Source organism: Myxine glutinosa, chromosome 4 (genome assembly GCF_964187855.1).
Source record: "Myxine glutinosa chromosome 4, kmMyxGlut1.1, whole genome shotgun sequence".
Lineage (NCBI taxonomy): Eukaryota > Metazoa > Chordata > Myxini > Myxiniformes > Myxinidae > Myxine > Myxine glutinosa.
In genome coordinates, this window is record NC_136264.1 from 106877593 (window position 1) to 106892891 (window position 15299).

At 42.8% G+C, this 15299-nt stretch overlaps 1 protein-coding gene across 15 annotated transcripts in view; it reads left to right on the plus strand.

Annotated features, from left to right (window-relative positions):
• The window catches only part of SLC29A3 (solute carrier family 29 member 3), a 139954-nt gene that overhangs the window by 110449 nt on the left and 14206 nt on the right, over positions 1–15299 (plus strand). For all 15 annotated transcript variants that reach the window (XM_078776258.1, XM_078776260.1, XM_078776261.1 and 12 more), the window contains 2 exons: positions 6855–7081; positions 11404–11566. In XM_078776258.1, coding sequence (XP_078632384.1) covers positions 6855–7081; positions 11404–11566 — 390 coding nt within the window. The remainder of the gene's footprint in view (positions 1–6854; positions 7082–11403; positions 11567–15299) is intronic.

A 15299-nucleotide genomic window follows, 5' to 3' on the forward strand; every position in this document is an offset into this window, starting at 1 on the left:
AACTGTCATCCTTGTGTTTCGCAGACAGGGCGATACAAGCCGATACATCGATGTGCGCAATGTCCATCCAGAGGATGTTGAGTCAGAGAACCCATCTATCTACCAGTGCTAGTCGTTGTTGGATGTTAGAAACCCCATATTATCATCAGCGAGTTATTTCCAGCACCCTGGCCTAAATACAAATTGTAGTCACAGTTAAGTGTAGGGCCTGGCAAGTCGGTTTGTTATAGACTTGAGGAAAAACCATTCTCTGGCCAATCCCACCATAAGTCAGGAATAACTGGGGCTGTAGTAGTAGTAGTAGTATAGTCGTAGTGTAGTAGTAGTAGTAGTAGTGATATTTGCAGTGTTTGTTCGCAAATCTTTGCTGCATTTTTATGAAAACCCTCGCTTATTATATTTTTGTGGAATGTGAATAACTTTTAAGTGACTTTCTTTTCCTCTCTGTAAAAGATTAATTTTATCGTTACCATGGAACATTGTTGTTCGATTTTATCTGGATTGCATGTTGGCAACTACATACTTGTGTGGCTATCTGTCATTTGCCAACACCTGAGCCTCCTCTTTCTGTTCCATGCTGCAGTTGTTGTTTTTTTTTTTTTGTTTGTTTTAAGTTGATGCTTGCCAATTTGTATACCTTCGAATTATTATCCAAGATTTTCAATCTGGTCTTACATAGACAAATCACACTCTTTCTATGGTGATGTTTCAAATGCCTTAATTTTAAAGTAGACCTATTATTTCCCCGGCATGTAAAGGGAAAAGCAGGGTTAAGCAATAATTGCTTCATGTCCTTCCATCAATCCGTCTGTCTGTTGTATCAGTTTATGATCGAGGAACAGCTTATTTAAATAGTTCTATTTTGAACCCGAATCGGAACATGAATTGGAAGAAAAGTTTGCTGTTTTACTGTATTTTTGTTCTGAATTTGTCCCGATCGCACATGCGCAGAGAGGAGAGATATATATTTTTTTTACTCTGTCTGCCTACCTAGCAGTCACACAAAATTGAAAAACTTTCCAAACAAGAAACTTGACTGTTTTAAGGACATTATGAAGGATACAAACAGGCATGAAGAGCTAATGTAACGTGTTAGATATGGTGATGTAAAAGATGCTTGGGGAAATGGTGGTAAAACCTGGAATTAATTTATTTATACACACTTAAACCTCCTTAAACCTTCACTTAAATTGAATTATATACTTTAAGCCTGTTGAACATAAATCAGCTTCGTAATACTTCCAAGAACCATGCTATAGGGCAAAGGGGGGCATTAAGCTCCAGGGGGCATTAGGCTCCACTACATTGTAAATGCATTTTATAATAACTTCCTGTACAAGAAAAAACTCATTCTGATTGGTTCTTGAGTCACTTGAGAACATGGCCGGTGTATCATCAATAAAATATAATCCAATTACAATGTAGTGGAGCCTAATGCCCCCTGGAGCGTAATGCCCCCCTTTGCCCTATATCAACATATAGCTGAGAGTGTGTGGCATGTGAGAGGGTCGGGATGAAGAAGATGCCGATTGGCGCTTTGTTCTATGGTGATTAACAAAGCCTCCATCTCATAAACTGCGACTCAACATCATCTTATTACAGTGCATATGGGTGCAGCATATAACACTGCTTCAGTAGCGCTAAACTTCCGGATTTTTAAAACGATCTTTAAAATCTTTGTTTTATTACAATTGAGGTATTGAAGTGTGGTGCTGCGCACACAACTTGCTTGCCAAAGAGGTAGGCCACAACGCGTTTGTTAAAACCAAAAGAGTCTTTATTTCGAACTGCAGCACTGAGCGGGCTCGAGCTTAGAGCCCGCATATATGTGCCGAGGCCACGCCTAGTCCCCGGGCGTGGCCGATCGGTCGAAGGGCGGGGCATGTGCCATCGGTCCCCGCCTGGGCGCTCTCGCCACCCACTGGTGCGCGGAATTATTGCCCCTTGTGCCCGCCACAGTATTGTACTTGAACACTGTGTGGGGTAGGCCAGGGTAAGTCTTCAGTTACCAAGCAGCTAGCTAGCACTTGGCAAGCCAGCCATTCCTTATCAACGGCTTTGAATGGAGTGCTCGCCTGAGGGCTTAAACCACTTGGCCAGTGCTCTACAAGAAGCGTGGTAACTGAACAAACCACACCGCTGGAGTTCACTTAACGTTAACGGTTAACGTGGATGGCTTAATATCTTAAGATCTTGAGTTTGAGCCCCTGTCGTGCCGATGAAATCACAGCAGGTGGGTTTACTCGGGCCTGTCGTCCTTCCAACGTTTGCAAAATGAGTACCAATGTACTTGAAGCTGCATCAGCGGCGCAGCCGCGCTCCCATAAATGATGCAACTAGTAGCCACAGGCTGCATACGATGTAATACTGAGTGTGGTATCGTGTTCTATGAACTCTAGTTGTTTTTTTTCTGTTTTAGCCAGGGCTATCTCTTAACCTGTGCAGTATAGCATTTCATTTTCTCAGTTGTACCCAGTATTATTTGGCTGTATTTAAACGCATATGCATTTGCTTGTGCTGTTTTATTACCTCCACCACCCAAGGTGGATGGAGGGTATGTTTTCACCCCTGTCTCTTTGTTTGTTTGTCTCTGTGAACAGGATATTTCCAAAGGCTGTGGACGTATTCACACAAAATTTTATGGAGAGTTTGGGTATGCAAGAAGGAAAAAATGATTAGGTTTCGGTGAGAATCCGGATCCAGATCTGGATTCAGTAATATTTAAGTGATTCTTCACCATTGAGAGATCGGGCTAAAACAGATGATATCATCATACTAAAATACACAATTTGGCATCTGTCTGTCTACGTCTATCTGTCTGTCTAATGATTTTTTGACCGCGATACATTCTGTCATTACTTATCCAATCTCAAGCAAACTTGACAGGATGACTAAGGGTTACCCAATGAAAGTTGTAGCGCATTCATTTGTCCTCCTTCTCAAGGGGGTTTTCTCCCCTGAGCAGGTTTTCCCCACCATTGCCGTCAATGGGGTTGCATGTTGAGGTGTATATCGATGTTAAGTTAGCTTTATCGTGCCGTTTTTCCAAGGCCGCTTCTAATAAAACTAACGATAATAACATAATATTAATGTTATTACAAAACAATATTAATACCAATAATATCCCACCTCTGCAAAAGGGGTTTTTCCTTCTTAAACAAACATCTCGTCAATGTTTATAAATAGCTTATCATGGCGTTTTTGTGGGAGCAATGGCCCAACGGCCTCTACCAGAAGTAAAAATACTAGTACCGACTGCAAAGCCGCAATGAGCCGGCGAAGCCAAAGCCTCTTGCCACTATTTTACCCATCACTATGGCATCAGTAGGTTAGGTAGTTGGTAGTAGGTACCGTACCTGGTAAGACTTGGTGAAAGAGAAGAGCAGACAGTCCTCCCCAATACCTGCATACAATAAATGTCACAAGAAGCTTAAGGAAGTAACTATACGATGTGCTAGCTTAAGGCCTATTTTAAGAAATTTTAACTGGGCTTAACATACGTTTTCACAGTATGTGTGTAGTCTTCTAACTTCAGTCGCTGTCAGGACTGGTTCTCTCCGGGCACTGCGGCTTCCTCCACCAGAAGAAGTTAGCTTGCAGTAAGATCAGTGCCGACAGATCAGACGATAGCGCCGTTTCAACAGCAATGTGTGACTGTCGTTAATCAAACCGAGCTTTCTTTCTTTATGTAAACCGCTTATACCGGTAGGTGCAGGACAACATCATAAATCAGACAAACCTACTGAGCATGGGAGCATGGGATTGAAGCCTAATTCGGCTTTTCAGGTCTACCACTAAAGAAGAGAAAAATTTCGAAAATGGCCCAGAGTGGTTTCCTTTCAAATTACGTTTCGTGAGAACATTGTTTTTTATCGCGAAAAGAAGGTGATAGACGCTGATAGTGACCTGTAAGTACTCTTGAACATCCTCAACAACACATATATGCTGGTGTGAGCACTCAAAGGTCTTTACACGCTTTAGAGAAATTTAGCAGTGTACAGTTAAAGTGTAGACTTAAACTGGTAATTGAAACAGTGTAGATTGTAACCTGGTGAATGAGCAGGAGTCACATGACACTTTCTCACGAATTAGCTTGGGTACCCAAGACTTGGGTACATTTATGTCGTGGTTAAGCATAAACGTCGTCCTTCATCCCACATCTGATAGGTCGGTGTGGCGATGAAGAATGGAGGCGAAAAACACGTTGTTCAAGTGCTCGTACTTTTTCGCTGTGCAGTAAGCGAGTGACTTGATACGTTTCACAGTGCCCAAAGCAATGACGATTTAGCTTAGGAAATTTGAGCATATGATGAGAACTATTTCGAGCAGCATATGCTTACGCGTGATTCGGTTGTTTTGCACCAACCTCGTTCCCGGCGTCGCAGAGGCAGACGACGGCACGACGCCCTGGTAAGATTAAGATGTCCTGTGTCGAGGGCACTGATTGGCTGACCTAAGCTGATCGCTGATTGGTCAGCTCACAAAATTTCGAAAATTCAGACCTAAAATGACACAATTTGCATTCTGGATGAGCTTAAAATTGATAAAATTTACTTCTTGATTAATTCGGTGAATTCCGTCTCAATTTCGGATATTTCCGGCCGTGAAAAACTATCCGTATTTCTAAACTAAATATGTAAACCGCTTATACCGTATTTCTGGCCGTGAAAAACTATCCCATATGGCCGCGAGATTTCTAAAAAATAATTCTTCGTCAATGTTAGAATATTTGACGCCGTTTTCACCCTCCGAAACGCGTAATAAGCTTTTAAAAATTTTTTTTCAAATGCTCCAATCTCATTGGTTCTGGTGTTTGATGACGATTTTCGTTGAAGATAACGAGGTTGGTCTTAACGTATTTTAATTACTAATTAGAGGTTCATTAGATTGTGAATCAAAGAACGACGGGTGAAACAAACTCCTATTGAACTCTTTCGCAATTGTTTTATGCAAACTTCCGCATCCGGGTCGATGGCGGCCACCATTGAGTGATTTCATTTTAGAAATATTTTTGCAAATGCTCGACTCTCATTGGGTCCGGTGTTTGGTGACACGTTTCGTTGAAGATAACCAGGCCCGTGCGGGCCGATGTTGGTCTTAAAGTATTTTAATAATACATTGGAGGTGCATAAGATGGTGAATCAAACAATGACGGGTGAAAGAAACTCCTAATGAACGTTTTAAATTTGTTATGCATACTTCCGCATCCACAAGATGGCGGCCTCCACTGCGCTTTGGAATTCTCGAGCCAAGGCATAATCAGGTTTTCAACATAATACGTACACGTTCATTGACAACACCGGCTTCGCCGGCTATTATAAACCACAAACACGTATGATTAGCTTTTTAAACCATCGCCAATGCTATTTATAACACTAAAAAAAGAAATTTCGAGGAATCCCGACATCCGTGAGGACAGTTTTACTTTCAGAACTGAGCGCAGATCTACGGTACTCTATATACCCCACAAGGGTTGGGTAAATAACATAACCCTTCCTTCTGCTAACGTGGCGTTTTTCGTGGCGGCCTTTTGAAATTTGTGTCTGCTGTTTAACACGAAACTGAAAGGGAGGTAGCCCTGGTTGTGCTCATTTGCTAAGGAGCTAGCTAGTGCTTGCCAAGCCAGCTGTTCCTTAACGGTTTTGAATGGAGTGCTTGCTCGAATGCTTAAACCACTTGGCGATCTCTCTACAAGAAACTTAGTAAATGAACACACCCAATGTTCTTGAGACCCGACCATAGATATACTGTAATATGTGTTAGAAAGTCTCTAATACTATGCGTACGATATACGTGAATGTTTCCTGCTTTGCTTATGAATGTTTTCTTGCAATATGTTGATGCCATGTTGGTGTAGTGCGAGCCTGTATTTCGTACTTTTATTTTTCTTATGATTTGCACCGGAAAGGGAGGAGACTTCCTGCTTCTTACTGATGGCTCGTGTGAGCGAGTTGATTGTCGCCATCTTTGCGTTGTTTCATTAAATGTTGTGCTGAAAGGGAGTTTAGTGTTTCGTCCTGTCCGAACCGTTTGATCACGGCCCCTTTCCTTGATCCACTGTTCTCTGTTATCCTCCATACGAGCTAGCCTTTGCCATAGGATTCCCGAGCCTACTTTTCAATCTGTATACCCCAAAGAGGAATGACCCTTCCTACCATTTCCGTAGTGAGCAGGTGTACTTGTAGCACAAAATCTCAAAGTTATGGATGGATTCAGACGAAATTTGGTGGACAGCTTGGGTGTGTGACAAGGAAGAATTTATTCGATGTTGGTGAAGATCCAAAACCAGATCCAGATATGAGAATTTTTTTTTAATCTAAGTGATTCTTCACCATTGAGTGAGGTCCAAAAACGATATACTCTATGACATATTTCAAAAGGTTGTGGATGACTTGTCACAAAACTAGGTGGATTTGTTGGTTAGGTGACAAGAACAAGCCAATTTGATTTTGGTTCAGGTCCGAATCCAGATCTGGCCTATCAGTGGGATACAAAACATAAACTGATCAGCCTGCCGGAGGTATGCTCTCTACCCAGTGCCATTCTAGTTGAGTATGATTTGCACTTATTCCTTGAAGCGCCAATTAATGGAGAACATGGAATTTTAATCTTTGCATTTGAACAACTTCCCCCCCCCCCCCCCCTTTCCCCACAATTCTGCCTTCTGTATTCCCACCCCAATATTTATGGCAATGTTAATAATAATTTTGAAAATCCTTAGGTTGACATGATGTTGCATTGCACTTGTGTCTCGTAGTCCTGCATTTGCTGTCCCAGTCATGGTATAACTTGCTCAATGAGTAAGGATTGCTGTCTCTTGTAACCTCACCACCACCATATTTTCTCTTCCACAGGCTCTCAGCAAATTGGCGTGTCCACGCTTCGCTCTTTGTTATCGCACTACTCCTTGCTGTAACAGTGGTTCTGGTAAAAGTTGACACAACAAAATGGCGCACAGTCTTTTTTACAATCACGCTTTTGTTCACTGTTGTCATCAGTGGTTCTTCCATGGTCTTCATGGGCACCATATTTGGGCTGGCTGGTCAACTGCCATCTGGATACAGTCAGGCTGTCATCTCTGGTAATAACACACTCCCCAATCCCTCACCACTCTCCTCCTCACCCCTCCCCAAAATAGTGCTGTTATATGGCCAGAATATAGTAGGTCAGGGATGTTTTTCAGCATTTTAGTTTTTTTACCCATGTTATCATGTTTTACCCATGTGTGCATGGAACAATGATTTCAAACGCCTCCACTTCATAGCGGTGACTTCAGATGTAATGGAAAGTACTTAGTATTACCCTGCAGCTAACAGGGCTACGGCACTGCAGGCAAGGACCAATATGAGTGCAAGCAGTGGGTGTCGGATGATGGCACCACTTGTCTCATTCCTTCATCACTCACCCGGGAAATGGTTGCAAGTCCCGCAGGCACTAATTTGGCCTTTTCACGCAGAACAAAACTATGTTTTCCAGTATGCAGATTTATGGGTTCAACGGTTCATGGACCCAATCATGCTGGAAGCTTCTCTTTGCTCCTTTTTTGCATCTGCCGTGCCCATGGAAATTGTAGCTGAAGGACAGGATAGGACTGGAATGTTGGCTGTAGCAGCAACAGGTATATGATCTTGGTGCAGATAGCCATTTGTCAGATTAAAGGTGTCAGGAAATTATGGTGACAGCCTGGTGTTGGCTTAGCGGTTAGGGGTGCTGGCTTGGGATCCTAGGATCCTGGGTTCGAATCCCGGTCGATCACTGAACTAACGCCAGGGGGGTTGACTCAGCCTGTCATCCTTCCGAGGTCGGCAAATTGAGTACCAGCTTGCTGGGATGAATGATCCCGGTGTGTACCCCGGCTTAGAATAGGTGCACCGTATCCCTGCGCATCGTAAGAGCGTGACCAAGGGTTGGCGTCCGGAAGGGCATCCGGCCATAAAAACATTGCCTCAAACAGGGAACCATGATTGTCATGGGGCCCGCAAGGCTGACCCCCGCTCCAGCGGGGAAAATGGCCTTAAAACGATCATTCATTCATTCATTCATTCATTAATATGGTGGGTTTAACAAACTGTACAGTGTTGTGTTACATTTGTATAATAATTATGTTCATGTGTTTGTAAGGTTGGCAATCATGGTGTCATTAAACAACAGTTTCATTGGTGCTAATAAAATGTGCCTGGCTCCGGGGAAGATCGCTCGCAGGTAGTGCACCTGGTTTTGAAGAATCTGAAAATGCTAGTGAACTGAGCACACACATTTTAAATAATGATGTGCTTTTAGCGCTGCATCACTGATGGTTTTTGAAGTAGAATAAGTCAAGTTGATAAGGTTGTTAAATCCATACCGGTCTGTTGAATATTTCAAAACTAAATTTTGAAGCAGTATAATTTTGAAAATGTGAAACCAGCCGCATAAAATCTGGAAATGAAGAGATGCAGCAAAAGTAGTAGCTTCTGCTCTTCATCAAACTTTTTCCAAGTAGTAGACTTCATCAAACAATGACAGCAAGAGTGGCTTTGACAGATTGAAGAAGGTAGCAATTTGTGCTTTGTTACTTCTGCCGCTGAAGGTGGACGGAGGTTGTGTTTTTACCCAATATGTCTATCTGTCTGTCTATCTGTGAGCAGGCTATCTCAAAAAGTTACGGACGGATTCGGATGAAACTTGGTGGACACGTTGGGTTTTTGGCGAAGATCTGGAACCGGATACTAAGATTTTAAAGTGATTCTTCACCATTGAGACAACAACAACAACAGGCATTTTAAGGCCATTTCCCCTGCTAGAGCGGGGGTTAGCCTTGCGGTCCCCATGACAATCATCTCCATTTTGCCCTATTTTCTGCATCTCCCTTTGTTAACCCCCTTGCCCACATTTCTTCTTCCACCATCTTTAGGCAAGTTTTTCTCGGTCTTCCCCGTCCTCTACTTCCTTCTACATTCATTTCCATCACTCTTCTCAACCAGTCACTTTCATCCTTCCTCAACACTTGATCAAACCATCTCAACCTGTTCCTCTTCACAGCATCCATCACAGGCTCTATTCCCATCATCTTTCACAATTCATCATTTGTCTTCCTCTCTCTCAACGATACTCCACACATCCCCTGAACCATTCGCATTTCCACCCTTTCCAGCCTTCGTTGCTGCTCTACGTTCATTACCCACGTCTCGCTCCCCATAAATCATAACACTTCTCACACATGCAGCATACACCTTTCCCTTCAGCTTCAACGACACTCCCCTCCTCGTCAGCACGCCACTCAGTTCCCGAAACTTCTTCCATGCACATCTCACTCCAGCAACCGTTGCCGAGTGTGATCCACCTTCTCCATTCAGCATGTCTCCTAGGGTAGCAAAATGTTTTCACACCTTCAAGCTTCATGCCATCTCCAAGATCCAACTCAACATTTCCTCCATCTGCAGCTCCCTCTATGCACACCTTACACCTGATTGTAGCTGCCACACTGGTTAATGACCCTCTCAGACCACTACATTTTTGATGAACCCACTCAGCGCACATTTTACATTGCATGGAGTTCACTACGACACCCTTCCTGCACACGGCACACGGCCACTTCCCAGTTCTTTCCACCTCACCACATGCTTTACCATTTGCCATCACCTTCATCTTTCCGATATTCACCTTCAGACCTTTTGTCTCCATACATTCCTTCCGCTTGTTCATCTTCTCCTTCAGTTCATCCATACTTTCTGCAAACAACACCAGATCATCTGCATACAGCACCTCCCACGGCAAACCCTCCTTTACGTTCTGAGCCAGCACCTCCATCACAGCTACAAATAGTAGTGGACTTAGTACCGACCCCTGATGCACTCCCACCTTTACCTCAAACTCACCACTGTTCCCGTCCTTCGTCCTTACAGCTGTGCGCGCTCTTTCGTACATTGCCATCACTACTCTGATCAACAATTCCTCCACTCCTAACTTCCTCAATGCTCATGTCACTACTTCGCGTGGAACCCTATTGAATGCTTTCTCCAGATCAACAAACCCAAGAAACAACTTCTTCCTCTTCTCCATGTAATTCTCCTGCAACTGCCTTACAATAAAAAGCGCGTGTGTCGTTCCTCTTCCTGGCATAAATCCAAACTGCATTTTGTCGATCTTCACTTTCTTCCTCATCCTCCGCTCCAACACCCTTTCCAATACCTTCATTCCATGCTCCAATAACTTTATCGCTCGATACGAGCCACAGTCCAGGGGGTCACCTTTCCCCTTGTATAGAGGGACGAGGGTACTCAGTTCCCAATCCACTGGAATGCGGCCTTCTTTCACCACCAGATTACAGATCTCTGTCATTCTCTTCACACCCCAATTTCCCGCTGCCTTCACCATATCTCCCACAACTCCCGTCAGCCCTTCCGCTTTTCTACTCTTCATTGCTTTTATCGCTTCCTCAACTTCCTTCTCGGTTATCTTCTCTGCCGGTCCTAAAACTGGGTTACTCTCTATGTTGCCATCCCATTCATTCTCTGCATTCAACAGCATTTGCATTTCCATATATCTCTTCCATCTTCCTTTAATTCCATCTGGGTCCACAACGATTTGTCCCACTTCATCCTTCAAGCAACTCACCCCCATCACATCACACCTCTCTTTCGCTATCTACTTTGCAATCCTGAATACCACTCTCTGACCCTCTTCCAAATCCAAGCGTTCTTCAAACATTTTCCAATATGCCTGCTGCACCTTTGCTACCTCTTTCTTTGCAGCCTTCTTGGCTGCCTTAAACTTTCATGCTCAGCCTTTTCTGCCCCCATACCCTTCGCCTTCTGCCACTCCTTGAATTTCATCCTCTTCTCGTCAATCCTCTTCTTCACCAATGAGAGATAGGGCCAAAAAACAATATATAGGAGGAAAGCTCAAAATGCTATGGACTGATTTGGACACATCTTGGTGGACATGCTCCGTGTGTGACAAGAATGAAATAATTCGTTTTTGGTGAAGAACCGGGATCCGGGTACGTTATTTATTTATTTATTTTTTATTTTTTAAAAATACTTTAAGTGATTCTTCATCACTGAGAATGGGTCAAAAATGATATGTACCATGATGTTTCAAAAAGTTGTGGACAGATTATGACAAATCTAGGTGGACGAGTTGGTTAGGTGACAAGAACAAGCTGATTATAATTTTGGTTCAGGTCCGGATGCAGATCTGGCCTATCAATGGGATACCAAACGTAAAATGTTCAGCCTGGTGGAGGTATGCGCTCTACCATGTGCCGCCGTTTTAGTTTTTCATGCAATCAGGTGTGCTTAAGTGTAAATGATGGAAGGAATCGTGTATCATGTGTATAACCTACTATGGTGAAGTGGTGTACCCAGTATGTGTATGCTGAGGGCCATATGTGCTCCTATTTGTGGATGTCTGTTCTTTCAGGCCAAGCAATGGGAGGTACTTTGAGTGCATTGCTATCCATTTTGGACCTAGCAGTTGCTGATGATATCACAAACAGTGCTCTGGTCTATTTTGTGATGGCTACTGCTTACACAATCTTCTGCATGTTCCTGTACAGCATGCTGTGCAGACTTCCCATTGCCAGGTTAATTCTTCCCTTGTTTTTTTGCTTATTACTTTCAAAGTTGAAAATGTGCAAGTATATTGGTTGGTCGAGTCTGTTATTCTGTCTGTTTGTCAATCACCTGCAGATCACAATTCCACACCGATCTTCATGAAACTTAACCACCTAGTAGAGCTAGTCAATAGCTATAAGCATATTGTTTTTGAGTTAAAAATGTCAAAGGTCATGGTCCCGTTTATGACCACTTCTTTATTCGTTCATCCTGTTTTAACTCTGCATTGGCTTGATTGCAGTGGGAGGAGAGCCTGCTCTATATCTTTGCACTTTCCTTTCCCACTGCTAAATTTATTCAGTTCAATGGAAGTATGGTGAGATTTTTGACTCCTCTGGAGCATGTTAATTTTGACAAAACGGTAACCATGGTGTATTTTTGTTAACGGGCAGCACACATGTTTCACTAGAGGAATTTTGATGTGTGGAATCCAAAACAAGTGTATGCCGGAAACAATTTTGCGATAACCCTCTAAACTAAAATTCAAAATGGCGGCCAGTTGCAATACAAACTACATAATTTACGAACCTCAAGAGTTGTTTTGCTTCCAAATAAATCACGGAAGACACAGGTCCCAATGGTTGGTCATTTGTGAACGTTCATTTCAATATTTGGTATTTCTAAAATATTAAATATAGCATAATGTGCACATTTGCACCATGATGTTTGGGTTACATTAACCCTTCAGGTAACACCCAAACTGATGGAACTTAAGTGGTCTGTACCTGAGTACAAGAACATACTCATGCCACATCTTGGGGGATTGCACACTGCCATGAAATTTTTGGGTGTTCCCGGTCACCTCATGCAGGACTCCAGGTTAAGCGAGTTATGGACGGAAGGTGGTGTTCTCGGGGAAAATGTTGCTCAGCAATCTATGGCAGGTAAAAGTTATGCTTGTGCTATAAGAGCTCACAAATTCACCCTACAAGCTCTACGACAGTTACTGCTTCCCGTTTATATCGCTATCTGGAAAGTGTTGATCTTGATTTGAAAAGGGAGATAAGTTCATTTGACACATATCCATAATCAAGTACAATTGGTAAACTTATTTATAAATTGGCAATGAAGAAAGCACATGGGATTTATCGAAGATTTTAGAGAAAAATTGAAGACAGAGAATTCAAATACCCAATTCTGGTGGCAATACATGCAAATGGTTGGATTCCTATTGCTGTTCATTCGAGCTGAACGTGGTCTTCACTTGTGCGCATTTGGATGCATGTTACCATACCGTAGTATGTTTTACCGTTATGACCATCTCAATTACTCTCAGTGGGGCATGGTCTACCTTGCAGATATGAATTGGTTCCCTTTTGAGGTCGAGAACAAATTCAAAAATGCCAACGTTGTGGTCAAGGCTACAGATCGACGTTTCAGCCAGGTAGATGCAGACCACGACACCGAGTGGTTAAATCATCAAATGCAACCAGAACGAGGAGTTGGGGTTTAGTTGGTATTGCAAGGATTGGCTCGGCAATAAGGATATATAATACCATATCAGAGAGACCAAGGCAATGCTGTCAGTCAGTGAGGACGAGGATGAGTATTCTTACAACTAACATAATATAGGGATAATCACCAGGGATAACGATGATGAAGGCAATATGGTAAAGGCTTTGTTGAGGAACAACGTATTCAACACTGAAGCTGCTTCTCTTACACTGGAAATTTTCATGACCAAGGACGTTGGTTGCTTCGTCTGCCATTCAGGAGTCACTTCTTGGTGCTGCGGAACTGGGCCAAAAACAGCTTGATGTCTTTGTGGAAAGATGATTGTGCACAGTGCAAGATGATGCCGACCAAATCGACTTCAAATCACCGATACACAAGAACCAGGCACTGACATGTTCAACGTTGTATACTGTAGTAGAAGAAAGTAAAGGCAAACAGAAGTCGATAAAAGTTGATAGAAACATCTTACAAAGATTAATTAGAGCTTACAGGGCAGGGCACAGTGTGAACCTGGACAGAATTGTACAGCACAAATTAATGCCAGTTCCACTGTCACGAGGGAAAACTGACGGGATGTTACATGCAGCCAACAAATCTGTATTGGCAAAACTGCTAACAACTGACGAGGCTACACCAGAAGCTGTGTCAATTGGTAGAACAAGTTGCCTTGGTTTTGATGACACTGGGGAAAAGCAAGAGACACAATTACATTCAGTGAATATGCAGATGTATTTGTTCAGACGGTTTATAAAATGAGAGAAGCGTACGACCACATTGATGGAGCATTCGGCAGGAATTGGAAAAAATCCATCAAGTCCGGGACACGTATGAAATGTAAGTGTGGCATAAAACCAATACGACGTCGTGTGAAGGGCCAGGTGCCACTACCAGCAAACTGGTCCAACTTTGTATCATTGGAAACAGAGCTGGCTTTGTTTTTACCTGACCATCTCAACAAGCAGACTACAAGCTGACCACGAGGAAGCCAACACTCAACTCGTTCTCCATTGTCTGCATGCTAATGTATAATCAACTGTTGTGTCGGTGCTCGACGATGATGTGCTGCTGCTGTTGTTGGCATATTTTAAGAAAATGCTATGTTTATATCTGTGGATGAAGGCTGGCATTGCCAAATCTCCAAAATTCATTCCAGTACATGGCATCCGAAGCAAGCTTATTGTTCTACAAGTAGAAACAATAATTGGATTTACTCCATTACTGGATGTGATAGTGTCACAGCTATTTGGTCACTCCAAGGTAACTGATTGGTCCATGTTCAAGGAACACCATTTGTTGTTGAACAGTCTGGGTAAAAGCGACATCACCGATGACATCATTAAATCGTTAGACATCTTCACTTGCAAGTTTTATGGATTGTCTGATGTTGACAGTTGTGATCAGGCACAAGTCGAGCTGTTTTTCATGGGGTGAATTCAAGAAAACCTCCCTCCCACATCCGATGCAGCACGGTTCCATATCAAGCGTGCCCACGACCAAGCGAGTATCTGGAACCAATCTCACTCCCTTCACTTGTCTCCCATGTGTAACATCTGTGGGATGGACTCATAAGGATGAGAAGTTGATCCCAGAGTTATTCTCACTCTCTCCCATTCCCAAAGCATGCACAGAGTTTGTGTCCTGCGGGTGACCAAAGGGGTGCCTGAGTATGCACCGCCGCTGCAGAAAGTCAAGTTTACCTTGTACAGAAGGCTGCAAGTATTAGACCACCGACCGACAGCCAGTGCCAGAACATTTTGGAGGACTAAACATCTAGAACTGTTACACCGATTCTGATCTGCGTAATATTCAGTATTTAAGATGAGTGGGATTTTTTACATTCATATGGGTGTGTGAGATTGGGGGTGAGGGGTATTTTAATGGGGTGGGGTGCAGTTGGTATTAAGTAGCTTGAGTTCATATTTAACAGAGATTAATGTATTATTTATTAATGATGGCGTCGCAATAATATACTCAAAGTTCTTGGATTTTGTTGTCGCAACAAAGTTTCCAATGACAAATGGGAGGGGTTCTTCTGCAAAATCCAACCTGCCTGCCAGAAATAATATTTTCCAAATTCTGAATCCCGAATTAAAAACTCCATTTAGTGTATATGAAGACAGCTGAATTCTTGAAGTATCTTTGCAACTACGATGTAAACAATGCAAAGTATATGTACGGCACCCATTTTGAATATATAAATGTGGGGTTAAAAAGCATTTCCACCTTCCAATAGTTCTTGGTCCGGTT